This window comes from Leuciscus leuciscus (assembly GCF_965113295.1).
Source record: "Leuciscus leuciscus genome assembly, chromosome: 4".
In the NCBI taxonomy this organism is placed as follows: Eukaryota; Metazoa; Chordata; class Actinopteri; order Cypriniformes; family Leuciscidae; genus Leuciscus; species Leuciscus leuciscus.
This window is the reverse complement of record NC_138728.1, coordinates 55,458,217-55,478,529: the sequence shown is the minus strand read 5'-3', so window position 1 is coordinate 55,478,529 and position 20,313 is coordinate 55,458,217. Positions and strand designations below refer to the sequence as shown.

General features: G+C 39.5%; 1 protein-coding gene across 1 annotated transcript in view; it reads left to right on the top strand.

Annotated features, from left to right (window-relative positions):
* The window catches only part of LOC309497114 (uncharacterized protein), a 108,009-nt gene that overhangs the window by 25,965 nt on the left and 61,731 nt on the right, over positions 1–20,313 (top strand). Inside the window, exons 3-6 of the mRNA XM_082167320.1 lie at positions 18,295–18,534; positions 18,768–19,007; positions 19,121–19,396; positions 19,541–19,780. Coding sequence (XP_082023446.1) covers positions 18,295–18,534; positions 18,768–19,007; positions 19,121–19,396; positions 19,541–19,780 — 996 coding nt within the window. The remainder of the gene's footprint in view (positions 1–18,294; positions 18,535–18,767; positions 19,008–19,120; positions 19,397–19,540; positions 19,781–20,313) is intronic.

The following is a 20,313-nucleotide window of genomic DNA, read 5'->3' as shown; positions in this document are numbered from 1 at the left end:
GCATCACCGCAATATCGCGTTAATGAGATGCCTACCGCGGTGTGAGGTCATCACCGCACTTTTTTTTTTTTTTTTTTGGGCTGAAAGTTACAGGAGTGCATATGGTGTGTGATATGAACTATAAACACATTAATCTTTGCTTATAATTTACTGTATTCCGCGAGTCCTATATTCAAGGGCTTCTGGAGAAAAATACCACTAATTTAAGATCACATCTCAGAATTAACCATCCTGTGGCGTTTGCCGGACTTGGGTGCAGCACACCTACCGCTGGCGACACACTGGCTGCGTGGCGTGAGCGTCTCAGCTGCGTGGCGTGTCCGATTTTATTTCGGCTCCCATGTTAACAGGTTAGAGCTTGCACACTGCCTGCGTGACAAGCGCGTCTCAGGTGCGGCCCGAGCCGCGCAGAAAACGCGTGCATGCTAGAAATAGAACCTACGCCTATTCTTCATGCGACACGCAAGCGTGTTGGAAGTGTTTCCAAGCAAAATAGAATAGGAAAAGATGTTTCTATGTCATTTTGACATGAATACATATTAATAAATGTCATTTTGATGTTTTAAAGTGTCTAGGTTTTTACATAGGCCTAAATGCAGATATAAATGTAATTTAAAAAATATTATCGATTTTCAAATACTGCACCTGTCAGTACAGAACAAAATATTCTATAGCCTATTTTGCCGTCAACACTGCCAACGTTGTCTTTGCTACTATATATGTTTAACATGAAGTATAGGCCTTCCACAACTCTCTACCCATAACGTTTCTGGTGTGCAAAGACATAGAAAACGCCACGCTCACGCCACGCAGCCAGTGTGTCACCGAGGTAACGTTAAGCCTACAACCTCAGGCCAGCAGCGACAGTTGGGAGTCTCCGAGGCCTTTATTTAATATAAATGTTCATTTGTTTATTTGTTTAATAAAGAATACTGCTTTATAATTATTCATTTCCATTGTCATTTACAAGCTACATGCGTTCTTGATCGCGTCTGCAGTGTGTCCGCGGGCGATTATTTTTTTGTGTTTTTTTTTTTTGTGTGTGTGTGTGTGGGGGGGGGGGAGGGGTCGGTTAACCGCCAAACCGCAAGATTTGTTGCTTCTTCACCGCGGTAAGAAAAAATCCCATACCGTCACAGCCCTACTGTTCTGTAGTTTATTAAAAGTTTATTAATTCTGAACGTGTCGCGTCTCGCTTGTCTATCTATATTGCACCAAATGCGACACTGCAGTCCCTTGTGAAGTCGATTGGATGAACGGTTCTCGAAATAATCAAAATGCAAACGGACAGACAGACACATAGAGAATACTGCCTTTATTAGAGAGAAGAATATGTTCAGCCCCCTCTCTCTGAAGCTTCCAATATTCTATGTTCATTACTACCGAAGCTTCGAAGCTCAAAAAATGGTATTCGGACCAGCCCTATACTGACCACTTCAAGTATCTGGGCTCCACCATCACCAGTCACTTGTCGCTTGACAAAGAAATAGACATACGTATTGCAAAAGCTGCTGCAATATTGTCCAAACTCAGCATGAAAGTGTGGGACAACAATAACATCTCATTGAATACCAAACTCAGAGTATACCAAGCATGCGTTCTCAACACCTTGCTGTATAGCAGCGAAATCTGGACGACATATGCCAGACAGGAAAACCGCTTGGAAAGTTTCCATAGATAGGTCATGTGCGCCGTATGAAGGATGGCCGTATTCCCAAGGATATACTATATGGTGAACTAGCTACAGGACACCGTCCTCTAGGTCGACCAGCACTGCGTTACAAGGATGTTTTCAAGCGTGATTTGAAAACCACCGGTATAAACCCAGATACCTGGGAGTCACTTGCAGAAAATCGCAGCGCATGGAGAACCACAGTAAGTGATGGAATCCAAAGGGGAGAAGGGAAGTGACTCCAGCAGTTGAAGGACAAAAGAAGTCTCAGGAAGGAGAGGAAACCAAGCCATGACTCCAACCCGCCATCCAGCTTTGTCTGCCTAAATTGCGGCAGAGACTGCCATGCATGGATGATAGGACTACTGAGCCACTCCAGATGTTGCCAACAAAACAAAACAAAAATGACTGAAAAAGATAAAGAAGGCGCAGCCATTGTCTTTCGAGACAGAAGGGGCCTACTATATATATCATCATATCGTCCAGCCCTAAAACTTGTGTAGTTTTTGTCAGTGTTTATTAAAAAACATCCAATTATGCAGAATATATAATGGTAAATATTTAATTGAAGAGTTGTCAATACAATATATAACAATACAATATATAGGGTGATTTTACCCCTAAATTCAACATATCGACACAAAATGAAAACTGCAAATCCAGCTTTCTCTGCCTGGATCCAGTTGTTTCTTACCCCTTTTCCACCAAGGCAGAACTGGTGCTGGTTCGGAGCCAGAGCCTAGTTTCAAATCGGTTCTTTGTTTTTCCACCGCCAAAGCACCAGCTCCGAACCAGAAAAACTGGTTCTTAAGTAGCACCAAATCATTGCAGGGTCTAGAACGGAGCCAAGAAAGAACCGCTTGCGTCAGAGGCTGGGGGCGGGGTTACCGTGGCCAACAAGACTGAAGAGAAACTTGTGACCGCCATTTTTAAATAGCAGCTAGTCGAGCTAATAGCAGCTCGATTATAATATCCGTCTATGTAAGTTACGGCGAGCTGCACGAACGCGTTGGATTCGCCGTGTTTGGATGCCGATTTATTTTCGCAAACCCATGAGCATCCATAGTAACGCAACGTCTATTATTGTTGATGCCTTGTTCGAGATGCATCGGAGCAGCGTGGACCGATCAGAGCTGCGGGAGTGTTTGGAGATCATACGACTCCTTGTGCTTTTTGATCGCTTTCGCAGTGCTTTGATTTCATGTGCTGATCGTTCTGCGAGAAGCCGATGCATCTCGAACAAGTCTGGTGTGTTTGTGTTTGGCGTTGCTGGGCAACATGATACGTATGCAGTGACGTAAGATATAGCTCTGTTGTGGCTCTCTGGCCGGTGGAAACGCAAACCGGTTCTTAGTAAGCTCGTCAGTCGAACCAACTCCGAACTGGCAATAGCTCTAGCTCTGAACCAGCACCCGGTTCTTGTTGGTGGAAAAGGGGTATCTGTGAATCACAGCGATCCATTTGCTGTGGCGCGACACTGTTTGAGAGGGTCTTTTCTAGGGATGGGTACCGAAATCCGGTATTAAACGGGCCCTGGTGCTGAATTATGAAAGATCGATAAGCTCGGACGTTATCGCTTCTGCTGTCGGTGCTGGAGAAATTAAGAAAGTACACATGCTATTTATTATTGCTATTCAGCCACTTCTATATATAATAATATTGAACCATTTGTCTGAGATGAATTTTTGCTAAAGAGAGAGAGAGTATGTGTGAGAGAGAGAGAGAGAGAGAGAGTGTGTGTGTGTGTGTGTGTGTGTGTGTGTGAGAGAGAGAGAGCGATCTTTCACGTAGAGCCACGGCGCGCACAACACAACAGCCCTGCTTAATGAGTGATGATGAGGACAGAACTAAACATTCAAACTGTTACACTTTAGATCTTTGATATTAAACTAATTTAGTTTTAGATTTAGGCTTCCAATGATAATAAAATTAATATATTTGAGGTATAACCATTAAAAACTAATGCCGCATTCTGTCTAGCGCAACTTCCTTCCCTTCACCGCGGTGCGCTGTCATTTCTCCCTAAAACCCAAACGTAACGTCAGAATCTGCACGATCGGTGATTGTTGTAAAATGTAGTCTATACTGTTGCTAAACTGCGGGACGCGTTTGATAATAAAAGGCTATTAAAAGTACCAAAATGTACGCAATAGACGCTGTTCCAAATGCGGCGCGCGCTCTGAAACACACCGCAACGAGACAAGCAACGTATATTTTGGGCTTCGTGTGCGCATCTAAACGATCAAATATACACACAAATATATCAAAATGGCCGTCTTGGAGATTCACGTAAACAGTTTATTCACTTAAATACAGTATGTCTTAAATGGGCGTAAATAGTTGGGAGAAAATATGAGGCGTAATAATGATTAGATCTGCATTTGGTCTTAAAGAGGCAGCAGTCTAATAAACCTGCTGACGATTGCTCCATTAATGTGAATCAAACAACAAAAGGCAAAGAGAAAATCAGCTCTTGAATGATATAAGCTTTAATCTATCTATGATAAACTATGCAGTGTTATTTTACATCTGACTTTATTAGATGTCTTTTTAGCCCATATTACTCCTGAACAGTAATGTCAGTAGACCTCCTCGCATCCGCTGCCTCTCCACGAACTAAGCGACGGAACTCACACTCTTCTCTCACGTGGAGCCACAGCGCGCACAACACTACAGCCCTGCTTAATGAGTGACGACGGAGGACAGAACTAAACACTCAAACGTAGCCTGGTTACACTTAAGGTCTGGCTTCCAAAGATTATGCAAATAATATATTGAGGTAAAACCATTAAAAACTATTGCCACATTCTGTCTAGCACAACTTCTTCCCTTCGCAGCAGTGTGCTGTCATTTCTCCCTAAAACTCAAACTTAACGACAGAATCAGCACGATCCGCGATTGCTGTAAAATGCAGTCTAGCTACTGTTGCTAAATTGCGGGATGCGTTTAATAATAAAAAGAGTTATTAAAAGCACAAAGATATGCGCAAGAGATGCTGTTCCCAAGACGGCTCCGAAACAGACCGCAACGAGACAAGCTAATTATACTTTGGGTTTCATGTGCGCGTCTAAACGATCAAATGTACACAAAAATATGTCAAAATGACCCGCTTGGAGATTCACTTAAACACAGTTTATGTCTTAAATGGACGTAGTTATCGAAATAGTTGGGGGAAAAGATGATGCATCAATAGCTTATTAGATCTGCACTCGGTCTTAAAGGGGCCGCAGTCTAATAAACATGCGGACGATTGCGCCATTACTGCGAATCAAACAACAAGAGAAAACCACTCATAGCTCTTGAAAGAATAACTTCAGCTTTAATAAGCATTAATCTATTTATTATAAATTATTCAGTGTTGTTTTACATTTGATTACTTTATTAGATTTCTTTTTAGACCATACCTGAACAGTAATGTTAGTAGACCTTCTTGAAATTAAAGCACTGTGTAGGCATATATAGGCTAATGTGTATCTTTGTTTAATTGTTTAATTGTTTATCTTTTGTTTATCTATTGTTTATCTTTGTTTAATATATAAGAATACCGTTAAAGTAGTTTTGTATTCATGGTTACAAATGAAATGTTTAACCTTTTGAGCGGTATCCGGTTTGGTCCCATATATGGGATTTTTATTTCTGTGCCCCCGAGAGTGCGGTGCCACATATGGGATTTAGAATGTTCAGTGACGACATAACTGCCAGATTCAAATTGTGCTTTCGCGCGTTGGTTGGCGCTGAGCCAGAGACTAAGCACTAGTAAAGCAATACATTTGGAATTTGTAAAATACACACTGATGTCTGTGGAAGCAGCAATAACAATCCATTCAAATATATTTTGCCGACGTGGGGTCTGAGGTGTTTTCTGGCCCTGGAGGTGTTCTGACATGCTCCATTTGTGCTTATTTCTGTTACTTGTGACATTTTCATGGCTAAAGTCTGATTACACTCTATTCAGCACAAACTCTGCTACAAGAATATATCAGCAGCATGTATGTAAAAGTTTGTAGTTTTGAGATAATGACATTTATGTGTGGTTTGTGAAAGAAAACAAAAAATAATTGTCACTGAAATAAGGCCATGAAACCCATACTGATTATTTCTTCACAAGACTTTTGAAAATTGTATCACATAGCCTAGAATTAGGCATGTGCCGGTATCAAATTTTCATGCTGCGATTCCTTGATTGAGCTTTTATCACGGTATACGGTATTTTAATTGCTCAAGAGAAACGGATGGAAAAACAACTTGCATCACAATAGGTGTAATTGTGATTGTCAAAACATTTGGTAACTAAACAGAATTTTACACAATTTTCATGATTTCAATTCAATTCTTGGGATTTGATTTCAATCTTGATTCATTATTGACTCTTTGGACAAAATATTAGGTAGGCTATAGTAGATAGCCTACATGTTAATTTTTCTCAAGAAAAAATATATCTCACATAATGCTGTAAACATACAGAGAGCCCTGTCAGCTGGTATTATTAAAGGTTAAAAATTAACAAAATAATTTAAATATAATTTGGTTTTCATTATAATGACAATTATGACACAAGTAAAAATATAATACAAATGTAATATAGTGCACATATTTATCAAAATACTCCTCTCTATAGCTATTTTTTCTAGTCAACTAATGTGTTGGTCATTAAATGGCTTTCCTGAGGTAAATGTAACGTTCTGTGAATTGTTCACCGGCAGTTTTATTTACCTCTTTCCGTGGTTGAAAAACACTGATTGATCGATATTATGTATGAGGCATAAATACCTTACGGTAAGTTGTACTGTATCTTTAAATAAAAAGTAACAGATGATCGGTTTACTTGAACTGAGGCGCTACAGCGATCGGTCATGTCACATTTACAAGCACCAAAACAGTATTTATTGTCTGAATTTTGTAATAAAATGGACAGAACCTGAGAGCTGAGAATTTTTTTCATATCAAAAGTAACCTGCCCTGTCTAGTCTGTCGGTGTCAGTGTCCTCTTTGCTCCGTGATTTTTCTCTGCGTGAGAAAATGGATGTGTGGCGCGAGAGCGTGTGAAAAGTGTCAATGGGCTTTATGCACAGCTGCACTACTTCCTGAACTTCAGCCAGCTCTTTGTTTCCTGTCTGTCATTATTGGACAAACTGATTAATCCAGGTGTGCCTGACCTCAGTAACAATAATCAGACACACCTGGATTAATCAGTTTGTGCAATAATGGCAGACAGGAAACAAAGAGCTGGCTGAAGTTCAGGAAGTAGTGTAGCTGTGCATAAAGCCCATTGCATGAGTCTCACGCTGAATGCGTAGAGTTGGCAGCCCTGCTTTTAGAAGGGGATAAATCGACGGCAGCGTTCCTCCTTCTGCCATGCTTCTTCTCCATGTGAGGATTAGACTAGAGTGCGCACTGCGCCGCATGCACACAGTGCTTCTACATGTGGGGATTGTTTACATCAGAGTGCGCACGTGTTTCGCGCAGCATATACACAGTGTTTGTTTAAGCGGTTGATGGAAAATAAGCTAATGCGTGCTCTATAAATATAAATTCTGATCTATTATTTTTCACGGTATTTTGAAGTGCCCGCGATAACAATATTGTGCATATTCATTACCGCGATTTATCGCATTACCGAATACCGGCAAAACTATGTGAAAATCATCCTGACTGCACATTGCGAGGAGGCGTGAACACATCCTGAATATTGATGTCTTTCACACCTGAGAAAGACAAAGACCCTCCCCTAATGGCCCTATCAGGTGCTATCAGGCCCTGCCATTCTGAGCAACCTTGCACAAAGAATGAGGAGATTTAAAAAATAATGGCTTTTTGATTGTTTGGATTTATTTACAACATAATATAATCCAAAGATACACAACAAATGACAAAAAAAGCACATTATTTAACACACTGATCTAAAGACAGAGACTTGAACAGTCACACACCTTTGTGTCATTCCTGAAACATAGTACATACCTTTCATTTCCATGGTGTTTGATTTTTCACTTTACCATGTTCATGTACAGAGACTCATGTGAATGTTGAAGTCAGCAGGACTCATCAGTGGCATCTGGTCCCTGTGTAAAAAAAATATCAAGAGAAACTAAGGGCTGCACGATTTTGGGAATATATTTTAGATTTTTCTGGTTAAAATTGTAATAAAAAAATTGACAAAATACACACACATATATATATATATATATATATATAAAATGAACACCAGGTTTGTTGTGTCTTGTAGGCATACAGATGGTGGACAACCAGAATGCCTATTACCGCCGCGCCAATCACCGCGGCGAAAATAAACCAGCCGCATTTCAAAGTCGTTCCCGAAATGACCGCCAGGTGGCGCAAAGGGACATTGTGCAAAACAGCAGCAATTGCCGTATTTTAAAATGTAAGTGGGTTAAATATAAAACCCTAAGCCTAATAGGCATATTTTTCATATATATAAATAGGCCTATTAGGCTACAACAGAATAGAACCAAAGATAGAATCAATTTTAGAACTGAAAAAATAGAATCAAAAGTTAAAAATAGAGACAATATTAGGAGCAATGACGCTGAATATTTTTACTATTCTATTGAGGAATTAGATAAATGAAGAGCTCTCGTGAGCGATACAATTGCATAGTAATTTATAGTGATTTCAAAAGCAGTCCTTAAAAAAAAAAAATACATGGAGTAGTGTGGCATAATTTTTGAGAGATTACGCTGAACGCGTTTTAGTTAAGATCCTGGTTTCAATGCCCTTATATAGGCTAGGCTACTGCTTAAAAAAAATGTCACAACGCGTTTTGAGATTGTTTTGAATTAAAAATTGAAGTTTAAAATGTAGTGTTTTGGCACACCAGGTCGAGTGGCGTTACGCATTGTTCAAAAATCAGGTTTTATTCTGGCATGTTGAATTGGCGTTAGAATTTTTTTTTAGATTTATTAGATTTAGATTTTAGATTTCGTTAGATTTATTTTTCTCATAACAGCTAAAATAACTTAATATATGCCTTGTCTTAATATGACCTACTTAATATAGGCAATAGGCATATAATAGCCTATATAATAAATTAGCAAAACTTGGCCACTAAATATTTAATTTTCAATTATTTTAATTATCACAATTAAAGTTTTAATTTTATTAAATTGAACAAGCGCAACAATCAGCATTTAATCAAATATTCTAAAAGATGTAGCCTATTATTAATAATAATGTTATTTCAACATAATATTTCGTTTTTTCGACATAATATGTGCGTGCAACAAGCAAGATGTGTATTTGTAAATCCGGTGATGCGTGCATTGATTTTTATCAATAAACTAGTGTTTTCTGACAGTGTCGACTGCAAAGATGAAGTTGACGATCGCCATATTTGTAGTGAACGCACCTAGAGAGAAATGCACATAAAGACATAATCAGAGAGTAGCCTTTTTCTTTTCGTTTTGAATTATTTCGTTTGAAGACATTTCAAGCTTTGTGTATTTGATGTATTTATCATGTCTGTGTGAGGCATACACTGAGTTTCGTTAAGTTAGGAGGATGAGATGCGCTCCAGCTGACGTGCAATGCAAGTGACCGCGCGGGCGCCTCCATGATTAGTGTCTGTTATATTTGCTTCTCTTACTTATTAAACCCAGGCACTTGGTTGATGAAAAATTTATTAAAATTAAGATACAATTTATAGAAAACGAAATTCACTTTAAAGAAAGGTTTTCTACTAAACAAAACTTAATGAAGTGGTCAAAATCATGTCTGACCCACTCCATATCCATCTCTCGATATAATGCATCCTATCTTACTCGTGCTGTTCACTTTTCATATTCAACATAGATGGAAAAAAATAACATTATAATATTTTAACAAATATGATACTAAATGAGATTATTTAATGGCTACAACAGTATAGTAGGCCTATAGACTCTATTTGTACAAATTGCTGCACATTAATTTAATTAAATGAAACCTTGTAACGAATTCACACTGTAGGGTAGACTGTGTACAGTTGAGACACCTTAAATAACTTGCGTTCGCAGCAAGCACAAGTTGTGATTTTTTGCTGTGCACTTGCATATTAGTGTCAGCTGGGAAGGAAATATAGAGACCAGACCTCTTGGAACTTTAATTGAATACATAGCGTTGGTAAAGCATACTGAAATTACATCCCTACAAATGTATTAGGCCCTACTGAAAATAAATGTATCGAATTTAAGCAAAGTAGCCTAAATGTTAAGACTGTAAGCCCTTTGCTTTTTTCGTAGCCTATAAAGGATTCTTATAGCCGACTTTGTGTCAATTTAATCTGTAGAGGATTTTTTTAACTCAAACATTAACACTGAAATAAATGAAACTAAATGATTGTAAATTTTTTGGCACACCACGACGAGTGGCGCTATGCATTGTTCTAAAGCCCGGTTTTATTCTGGCATGTTGAATTAGTGTTCGTCAAACGCGGCGGCGCGGTCTTTTGAATGAAGAGCGCTTCTCGCTCGTGTGAGCGAACACACACTGGAACGTTAGGCCATGTCGCAACGAGTGAATCGTGGCAGAGTGGTTGAACTTACATTACGATCATTTAGATGACACGGGTTCGAATCCCGAACTAACTTAGACTACTGATATTTTTATATTAGCCTATTAATGCATTTTATAGTCTATTGTTGATGCAGAGAGATTTGTCTATAGTTCTAAAACAAAGTTTTTTGCTTATAGCCTATTTACAAAATAAAATCACCATGCATTTCCATTTTACACCAAGGAACAAATATTATACAATGACTTTACTTCTGTAGCCTATAATAATTCCAATCGTAATTTCAAAAGCAGTTCTGTTAAAATATATATATATATATATGACGTTTAAACGACAAACAATAAAATCAGAACCAGTATTCTGTTGCGTTCATGGTTCCAGTGGCAGTAATGCATCCACGGCTTTTCAAAATGTCACAAAGCGTTTTGAGATTGTTTTGAATGAAATATTGAAGTTTATAATTAAGTGTTTTGGCACACCACGACGAGTGGCAAACTCTTTGTTTTGTTTTGCAAACTCAGCTAGCCTGTGGGGGGTTTGGAGAAGGCAATAGTTGCTTTATCGTGGGGGTGCAGGACAGAGGTGTTAATGTTCCGTCTTTCATATGGAGAGTGTCGGAGCCAGCCTGATCAGGCAAAGGCAAAATTCTAAGGATTAATCTCAAAATCTCCAAAAGTCCATAGCCTATGTACAGTAGGCCCTATATCTTATTAAATTTTATATTGTAGTTTTATTTATTGTATTTAAAGGTTTTCCACACACAATTTCAATTTAGCAGCTCTTTAATTCGCGACCCACCTCGTTTTATTGTAAGGTGAATTCAGCAAGGCATGTTGTATCTTTGAAGGAACAAAAGCTATTTGTTACAGTTTTTTCTTTCGTGATTTGTGTGGATGACACACAGCGACATATACAGTATTATCAGCTGTATGGTGTTTTTTTTTACGCTGAAATGCTTATTTTCGAGAAAGACCCACCGCGCGCAGTGAGGGAGACCAAACTTACTAAAAAAATATCCAGCGCGAGAGAGGCAAAGAAAAACGCCTGTTCTTAATTTATGTTGCTTTGAACTTTTTTCGTTTTGTACCGTTTTAATTTTTTTATTTAGCTGCAATTTCTTTGACAATAGAAATTTAAAATGTTGCAAGAATAAGATTCTGTGTTTCTTATTTTGCATCACAAAGGGAATAAACTATCGATGCAACCCTGTTTAAATAAATAATCTGTCCCGACACTTTATTCATACCTTGAAATGTGCGATGGGTTTTCAAACTTTAATTGAAAGCAATACTGTATTGAAAGTATTTTTCTGATTTGTTCGATCTGTTTTGAAAAATGTCTTCCGTTGCTATGGCCGGGTATAACTGTCAGTCATCTCAATCTCGTGAATGATTCACACACACACAAAAAAATTATTTAGCAGATTTATATTTTTACATATTCAATCAGTCTCATTTTTGTTCAAATAATGAATATATATATATATATATATATTTTATAAACAGATAGGAAACTTACCTTTTAAAATGCCGCAGTTGCTGCTGTTTTGCCCTGTCACTTGCGCCACCCGGTATAGCCTATAGTCATTTCGCGAACGACTTTGAAATTCGACTGGTTTATTTTTGCTGCGGCAGTAATAGGCATTGTGGTTGATTATTTATTAAAGAATTCAATTGATAATGATAACAACAAGTAAGCCTATTTAATTCTGAATGTAACAAAGAATGCTTAAACCGACTAACATCAGTTAGTAACTGCAAGTCCTGAAAATGTTTTAATTTTACGGTAAATTATTTTAATTTATTTCACTGTTATGTTTCAGTTAATAAATCTACAAACACATTAAAATAACACGAAGTAAATGACAAGTAACCTATTGACATAGCCTTTCTAAATTATAGAAAAACTGGGCACATAATGTTAACGTGTGTCTACTTTGTTTAAATTTAATGAATTTGAATTCGTTTAACCACAATATTTATCTTGAATTTATCTGTGACCTCAGCTCAGATTACTGCCGCGGCAGATTACGTCATAAAGAGAATAAACTGACACTTTTCAAAGTCTGTGATTACAGCGCCACTCAGCGGTAAAAGGCAGCAAATACACATCCCAATTTTGCCGCCGCGGGAACGGCGGCGGTAAAAGTCTCATTCTGGTTGTCCACCATCTGTACGTGCAGTGCTGCATAAAATAATAATAACAATAGCCTATAGCAGGCAGCCTATCAATCGTTAAAAAGTGTTGTATTACAAATGTATTAAATTAAGTTAGGTTTAAGACTTTGATTTTAGTAGGGTCAGTTTCTAGCTAGAGACTCCGGCCAGTCCTGTTTTCTCTATTGTGTTTTAAATGAGTCTCACCAAATGGCTTTCAGAGCCCCTGGCTCAGACTCTGAATCGTTAGGTTGATTGGATTAGCTGTAGGGGAGACTTTCACCTTTTGTCTTTAATGGCTCTGGGGTGGCTCTTGGAACCAGAGTTCCTGGCCAGTATCAGCATTTGAATAGTTACGCTGATTCAATTGGACTGATAGCGCTCTCAGAGTAGGGTGTGTTCTGTTGCGGCAAATTCACGATCTTTGGTTCAGGTCTTCAATGTCTGAAGAAATCTTTCAGAGTCGAAGTTTCAGGTCCCAGAAGAATAAACTTTATTGTACAAACAACAAAGTGAGACGCCGGCTGGCCATCCGGACATCTGATCTTACAATGCTTTGCACCCAATTCTTATACCTCTTTCTATCCAATTAGCGTTCAAATTGTTATCTTTTTCCTCTTTGCCCCTCCTCAAAACCTTGCCACGATTAAAACATCTGCATCCATATCTCATTTTTATTGGTGGCATGTCCTTGCGCATGTACTTATAAAATGATTTCATGAAGGTTGTCTGGGTACTGACCTTACACATGTACTTTTTAAAAAATGCACCCAGTTCCCTTACGACCTTGTCTTTCTCTGTCTTCTCATAGTTTTTTCTAATATTACAGCATTTATTTAGACCCATGTATGAGACAAATGAAATTCTCCAACAGTTCCTACTTCATTTGCATGCTTTGTTCAGAGTCTCCGCCTCTATGTAATCTCCCCCCTTTGAAATGTATATAACTACAATGCATACTGTATTAGATTTTGTTGGACGAACTGCAGCCACGCTCAATAAAGAATAACTTCTGTTTGAACGTGATCCCAACGTCTCCTGGTCTTTGCTTCGATGAAGGAATAAAGTTTCCAACAAAAGGAACATATCAGTAACACTACACTAGAGAAAAATATGTGGATTAGCCTATCATATGTTACTTCAAATGTTTCCATTCGTTATGACGTTATGACATGAGATTGGAGTGAAAACATGAAGCCTAATGTTTGGCGCATTTTGCTTTTCAAAAGCACAGCACGACTGACTCAAACAAACAGTGCGTGCGGAGAACATTTACTGAAGCGATCGAGCCGCTCCAAACTATGAAACATTATTGTTGCCATATTATACATATCTACGTTTGAGCAGATATCCACAAACACAGTATTTAACAGTAAACACGGGTCTAAATATTATAATATTCACCATATCAGAGTAAACTCTCATACTAGCCTACTTTTATCATGCTTCATGTGTTTTATTATTGAACATAAGAACATCCTTTTGTCGTACATGTATATCAATTTAGCACTGAAAGGTTGCCTACCAGTCTATAGTTCACATTTCAACATGTTTCTGTTTATATATAGATACATTTATATACATGTACGACATTGGGCTTCATGTTTTTACTCCAATCTCATTTCATAACGTACATTTTAGTTTGGCACCAGTTTAACTAGTAGCTACAATGTAAAGTTTATACAACAATAACATGCTTACTATTAGGAGTGGAAATGTCTTACCTTAAAAATCTTCTCATCTTCAAATCACGTTCTTCTAATTCTTCTGAGGTAAATAAACAGCACAGCACACAAACAGTCTTCCAAACTCGATTAAAAGCAGAGGAGTACGTTACTGAACTCTCTGAAGTTCAGTAATTGAAATATCCAAGATGGCGCCGCGGATGGCTGCCTCGGTGTGGAGCTCTCCAGTTATTGTGTTGTTTTTGTTGGTTTGTTCTGCGTTTAGTCATTCTTTTCCTATCAGTTTCACCAAAGACGAACTACTGGACATTAGGAAACACACACCAGACAACTTTTTCACAGATTTTGATTACTCAGACGTTTTACTGGACATTCTCGTCGGAGGGGCAGCGGTGTTGTTCAAACGCGCGGTCAGACGCAAACGCGGGAAGCGCGCTGGCGCGCTGGTTAAACTCCGCGAGCGCGGCCTCCGCACTGCACTCCCTAGTATTCATCTTGCGAATCTCCGATCTCTTCCTAACAAAATGGACGAACTTCTTCTCCTCACCCGCACTAACAAGGATTTTTTAAACTCCGCTGCTCTGTGCTTCACTGAAACCTGGCTGAGTGAAGCCATACCGGACAACGCACTACATCTGCCGGGCTTTCAGCTGTTCCGAGCGGATCGCATCGCGGAACTAACGGGGAAAACGAGAGGTGGTGGATTGTGTTTCTACATTAACGAAAGTTGGTGTTCAGATGTAACAACACTGAAGAAGATGTGCTCTCCTAATTTAGAGGCACATTTCATAAACTGTAAACCTTTCTACTCGCCGCGGGAGTTTTCCTCATTCATTCTCGCGAATGTTTACATTCCTCCAGACGCGTGTGTGAGCGCGGCGATACAACAGCTGGCTGAACATATAGCTGAAATGGAACAAAGGTACCCAGACTCTCTTTTAATCATTCTTGGGGATTTTAACAAAGCAAATCTCTCCCGTGAACTGCCAAAATACAGACAGCATGTTACATGTCCTACCAGAGACAGTAATATATTGGACCACTGTTACACCACGATAAAGAATGCGTATCACTCCGTCCCACGGGCAGCTTTGGGGCTCTCTGATCATTGTTTGGTTCATCTTATACCGACCTACAGGCAGAAACTGAAATCAGCTAAACCTGTAATAAGGACTGTAAAAAGATGGACCAACGAAGCAGAGCAGGATCTACAGGCCTGCTTCGATTGCACTGATTGGACTGTTTTTGAAGCTGCAGCCACTGATCTGGATGAGCTCACAGATACTGTAACATCATATATCAGTTTCTGTGAGGATACATGCATTCCTACCAGGACATTCTTATCATTCACTAATGATAAACCATGGTTTACTGGGAAACTCAAACAGCTTCGTCATGCCAAAGAGGATGCTTACAGAAGTGGGGATAAAATCTTGTATAACCAGGCCAGAAACAGACTGACAAAGGAGATCAGAGTTGCTAAAAGAAGCTACTCTGAAAAGCTGAAAACCCAGTTTTCAGCCAACGACCCGGCATCAGTCTGGAGAGGCCTGAGGAACATCACCAACTACAAATCACCATCCCCCCGATCTGTGGAGAATCAACAACTGGCTGACACTCTCAATGCATTCTATTGCAGGTTTGAGAAGCCCAGACTCACACCTCACACCCGCTCTGATGTGCACTTCACACATCCACCATCACCTCCTGCAACCCCTCTCCTCCCCCCTTCTGCCATCCAACCTGAGCTTAAGGTCTGTGTGGAGGACGTGAGCCGAGTCTTCAAAAAACAGAAGACTAGGAAAGCTTCAGGCCCAGACGGCATCTCATCTGCTTGTCTAAAAGCCTGCGCTGACCAACTGGCCCCAGTCTTCACGCAGATCTTCAACAGATCATTGGAGCAGTGTGAAGTTCCCTGCTGCTTCAAACGCTCCACTATCATTCCGGTTCCCAAAAAACCTAAAATCACTGGACTTAATGACTACAGACCTGTCGCTCTCACGTCTGTGGTCATGAAGTCGTTTGAAAGACTGGTGTTGGCCTATCTGAAGGACATCACTGGACCCCTTCTGGATCCCTTTCAGTTTGCTTACAGAGCAAACAGGTCTGTGGATGATGCAGTCAACATGGGACTGCACTATATCCTGCAACATCTTGACAGACCTGGGACTTATGCACGGATCTTATTTGTGGACTTCAGTTCGGCCTTCAATACCATCATCCCTGATCTTCTCACAGCCAAACTGACTCAGCTCTCCATGCCATCCTCAATCTGTCAGTGGATCTCCAGCTTCCTGACCGACCGGCAGCAGCGAGTGAGACTGGGGAAGCTCACATCCAGGTCCCTCACCATCAGCACTGGCGCCCCCCAAGGGTGCGTTCTCTCCCCACTGCTCTTCTCCCTGTACACTAATGACTGCACTTCTAAAGACCCCTCTGTCAAGCTCCTGAAATTTGCAGACGACACCACCGTCATCGGTCTCATCCAAAATGGTGACGAGTCTGCTTACAGACTGGGGGTTGAACAGCTGGCTGTCTGGTGCAGCTATAACAACCTTGAGCTGAACACGCTCAAAACAGTGGAGATGATTGTGGATTTCAGGAGAAAATCCCCAGCACTCCCCCCTCTCACCATCATGAACAGCACTGTGGAAGCAGTGGAGTCATTCAGGTTCCTGGGCTCTACCATCTCTCAGGACCTGAAGTGGGCAAATCACATTGACTCCATTGTGAAAAAGGCCCAGCAGAGACTGTACTTCCTTCGCCAGCTGAAGAAGTTCAATCTGCCACAGGAGCTGCTGATCCAGTTCTACTCAGCCGTCATTGAGTCTGTTTTAAGCACTTCCATCACTGTCTGGTTTGGTTCAGCTACCAAATCGGACATCAGGAGACTACAACGGACAGTCCGGACAGCAGAGAGGATTATTGGTGCCCCCCTGCCAACCCCCCAGGACCTGTACTCTTCCAGAGTGAGGAAGAGAGCAGGTAAAATCATCACAGACTCCACTCACCCTGGACACCCCCTGTTTGAACTGTTACCGTCAGGACGGCGACACAGATCACTGGCCACAAGAACATCCAGGCACAGGAACAGTTTCTTTCCACAGGCCATTTCCCTTCTGAACACTTAACATGCCCCCCAATGCATATGCCTGCAAGTGCAATACTCCCACTGTCTAGTGCAATATTCTCTAACTCAGGTGATATTTATATTTATATTATTCATACTACTCAAAATACTGTAAATATGTTCATAATCTGTAACATGCACTAGACTCCCACTGTCTAGTGTAATATTCTTTAACTCAGGTGATATTTATATTTATATTATTCATACTTCTCAAAATACTGTAAATATGTTCATAATCTGTAAATGTTTATTCAGACTAAACCCAACTGTGACCCCTTTTTTTTTTTTTTTACTTTTTATACTATTTTTATTTTATTTTTTTTAAATATATTTTATTCTTAGAATTTGTATTACTATGTTTCTTGTTGTATTTGTATTTGTATATGTGCACTGGAAGCTTCAGTACCAAGAAAAATTCCTTGTGGGTGCAAGCACACTTGGCAATAAAGCTCTTTCTGATTCTGATTCTGATTCTGATTCTGATTCTGATTCTTTTTTTTTTTTTTTTTTGAGGTAATGAGGGTGTTTACAGGTCTGTGTTCCTTCACGTAGACTATTTGCATGTCAATCGCTTGTGCGTGCGTGGGTGTGGTCACATTAGAGCTAATGAGCACGGGCTTGAGAAACTGTACATGTCATTGCTTTCATACGGATTACTTAAACAGAGAAAATTTGTTTTTGATATAATTTACATCATTTAAAAATGGAGACTTCAAGCTTTGTAAAGACATGTGTCTCATGCCAGTGTGAAAAGCATTCGCTGAGTTACTGATCGTTTTCTGTCGCGTTTCAGAACTTCACATTGAGTGTGACGGCAGAACGCGCATCATGTTTATTTTCTTTATTTTATGAAAAACACAAGATTTTGTTTTTATTATGAGTGTACACAAATAATATAAGAAATTTAACAGTCTTGAATAATTTATAACACTTACATGTAAGATCAAAATCAACTGAGTCTCTTTTGCACTGATAAGAAAAAAAGCGAGCTGGTCACGCTGGCGCGACCGCCGACCCCTAGGGGGTTAAACCAGAGTAGGATTTTCAGTGGCCGAAGCGCCTGTCATAATGTAAAGTACTGTCAGGGAAGCCATCTTCAAATATCTTACATTATCCTGAAAGTTCTGTCATATATTTTACAGGTAAAGTCTTTGAAAAGAGATGCAAAGATGTCGTGGAGTTGGTAAAAAGCTACCAGGGAGGCATTCCTCTTCCAAAATTAGCAGAGTTTTATATTAGGGTGTATGGGAGACCCTTGAGCAAGAAAGAATTGGGGTTCTCCTCAATTGCAGCTTTCATTGACTCTCTAAGCCAAGAGCTGTACAGGAAAAATGGGCAAATCTTCTACAGGAGTGCCATGGCTAAAGCTTCAACAACTAAAGGTAATTTGTCAACGTAAGGCTCAATTAAATGCAATAAAATAAAATAAGAAATTTAACAGTCTTGAATAATTTATAACACTTATATGTAAGATCAAAATCAACTGAGTCTCTTTTGCACTGATAAGAGTAGGATTTTCAGTGGCCGAATCGCCTGTCATAATGTAAAGTACTGTCAGGGAAGCCATCTTCAAATATCTTACATTATCCTGAAAGTTCTGTCATATATTTTACAGGTAAAGTCTTTGAAAAGAGATGCAAAGATGTCGTGGAGTTGGTAAAAAGCTACCAGGGAGGCATTCCTCTTCCAAAATTAGCAGAGTTTTATATTAGGGTGTATGGGAGACCCTTGAGAAAGAAAGAATTGGGGTTCTCCTCAATTGCAGCTTTCATTGACTCTCTAAGCCAAGAGCTGTACGTGGAAAATGGGCAAATCTTCTACAGGAGTGCCATGGCTGAAGCTTCAACACCTACAGGTAATTTGTCAATGTAAGGCTCAAATAAATGCAATACAATTAAGGGTTATGTCATTTACTCTCATGTAGTTCTCATATATGTTTTGTATGCTTTTTCTCTTTTTTTTATATAGATGGAATTTGTAAAGACGTTGTGGAGCTGGATAAGGAACCCCCAAAAGGCGTTCCTAAGAAGGAAATTTGTAAGAAAGTCATCAAGATAGTGAAAAAACACCCTCAAGGAATTCCTCTTGATAAATTAGCAGAGATATTTGCTCATAAATATAAACAAGTCCTTTTGCCTGCTGAACTTGGTTTCCCATCGATGGAAACGTTTGTGGCCTCTCTTAGCAAGGATCTTATACTGGAAGATGGTGTGATCTTTCACAAGAAAAACACAGTTTCTACAGGTACTGATTTCACATTATATTCAACTTCTAGATCCATTAATTCTATTTTTGTAGCTGTTTTGTAAAGGATAATAAGTACTGCCAGGGAAGCCATCTTAAAATATATCTTACATTATCCTGAAAGTGCTGTCATATATTTTACAGGTGAAGACTTTGAAAAAAGATGCAAAGATGTCGTGGAGTTGGTAAAAAGCCACCAGGGAGGCATTCCTCTTTCACAATTAGCAGAGTTTTATGATAGGGCGTATGGGAGACCCTTGAGCAAGAAAGAATGGGGGTTCTCCTCAATTTCAGCTTTCATTGACTCTCTAAGCCAAGAGCTGTACGTGGAAAATGGGCAAATCTTCTACAGGAGTGCCATGGCTGAAGCTTCAACACCTACAGGTAATTTGTAAATTTTTATGGCTCAAATAAATACAATACAATGAAGGGTTATGTCATTCAGTCTCATGTGGTTCTCATATATAATTTTTCAATGGTTTTCTCAGCACCCGTGCACATTGGGGTTTATAAAGACGTTGTGGAGCTGGTTAAGGGAAATCATAAAGGCATTCCTCTTAGGTTGTTGTCTATATTCTTCAGTCAGGAGTATCAGCGTAACCTCAAATTGTCAGACCTTGGTTTTAGCTCAATCGCCTCCTTCATTGATTCTCTGAGCGATGAGCTTTTGGTGGAGAACGAGAGAATCTTCCATAAGAATCACAGAAGAGTCCCAACACCTGCAATCCCACCAACAGTGAACAATGATCCAACACCTGCGAATCCATCCCCCAAAGCAAGTTCAGTGTTTCCGCGGATCCTTAAAAAGTCTTAAATTCGATTTTTTAAATTTAAGGCTATAAAAAGTCTTAAACAGTCTTATTTTTACTTATGAAAGGTCTTAAATTTTCGATGGCAATTTGACTTAGAATATTTCT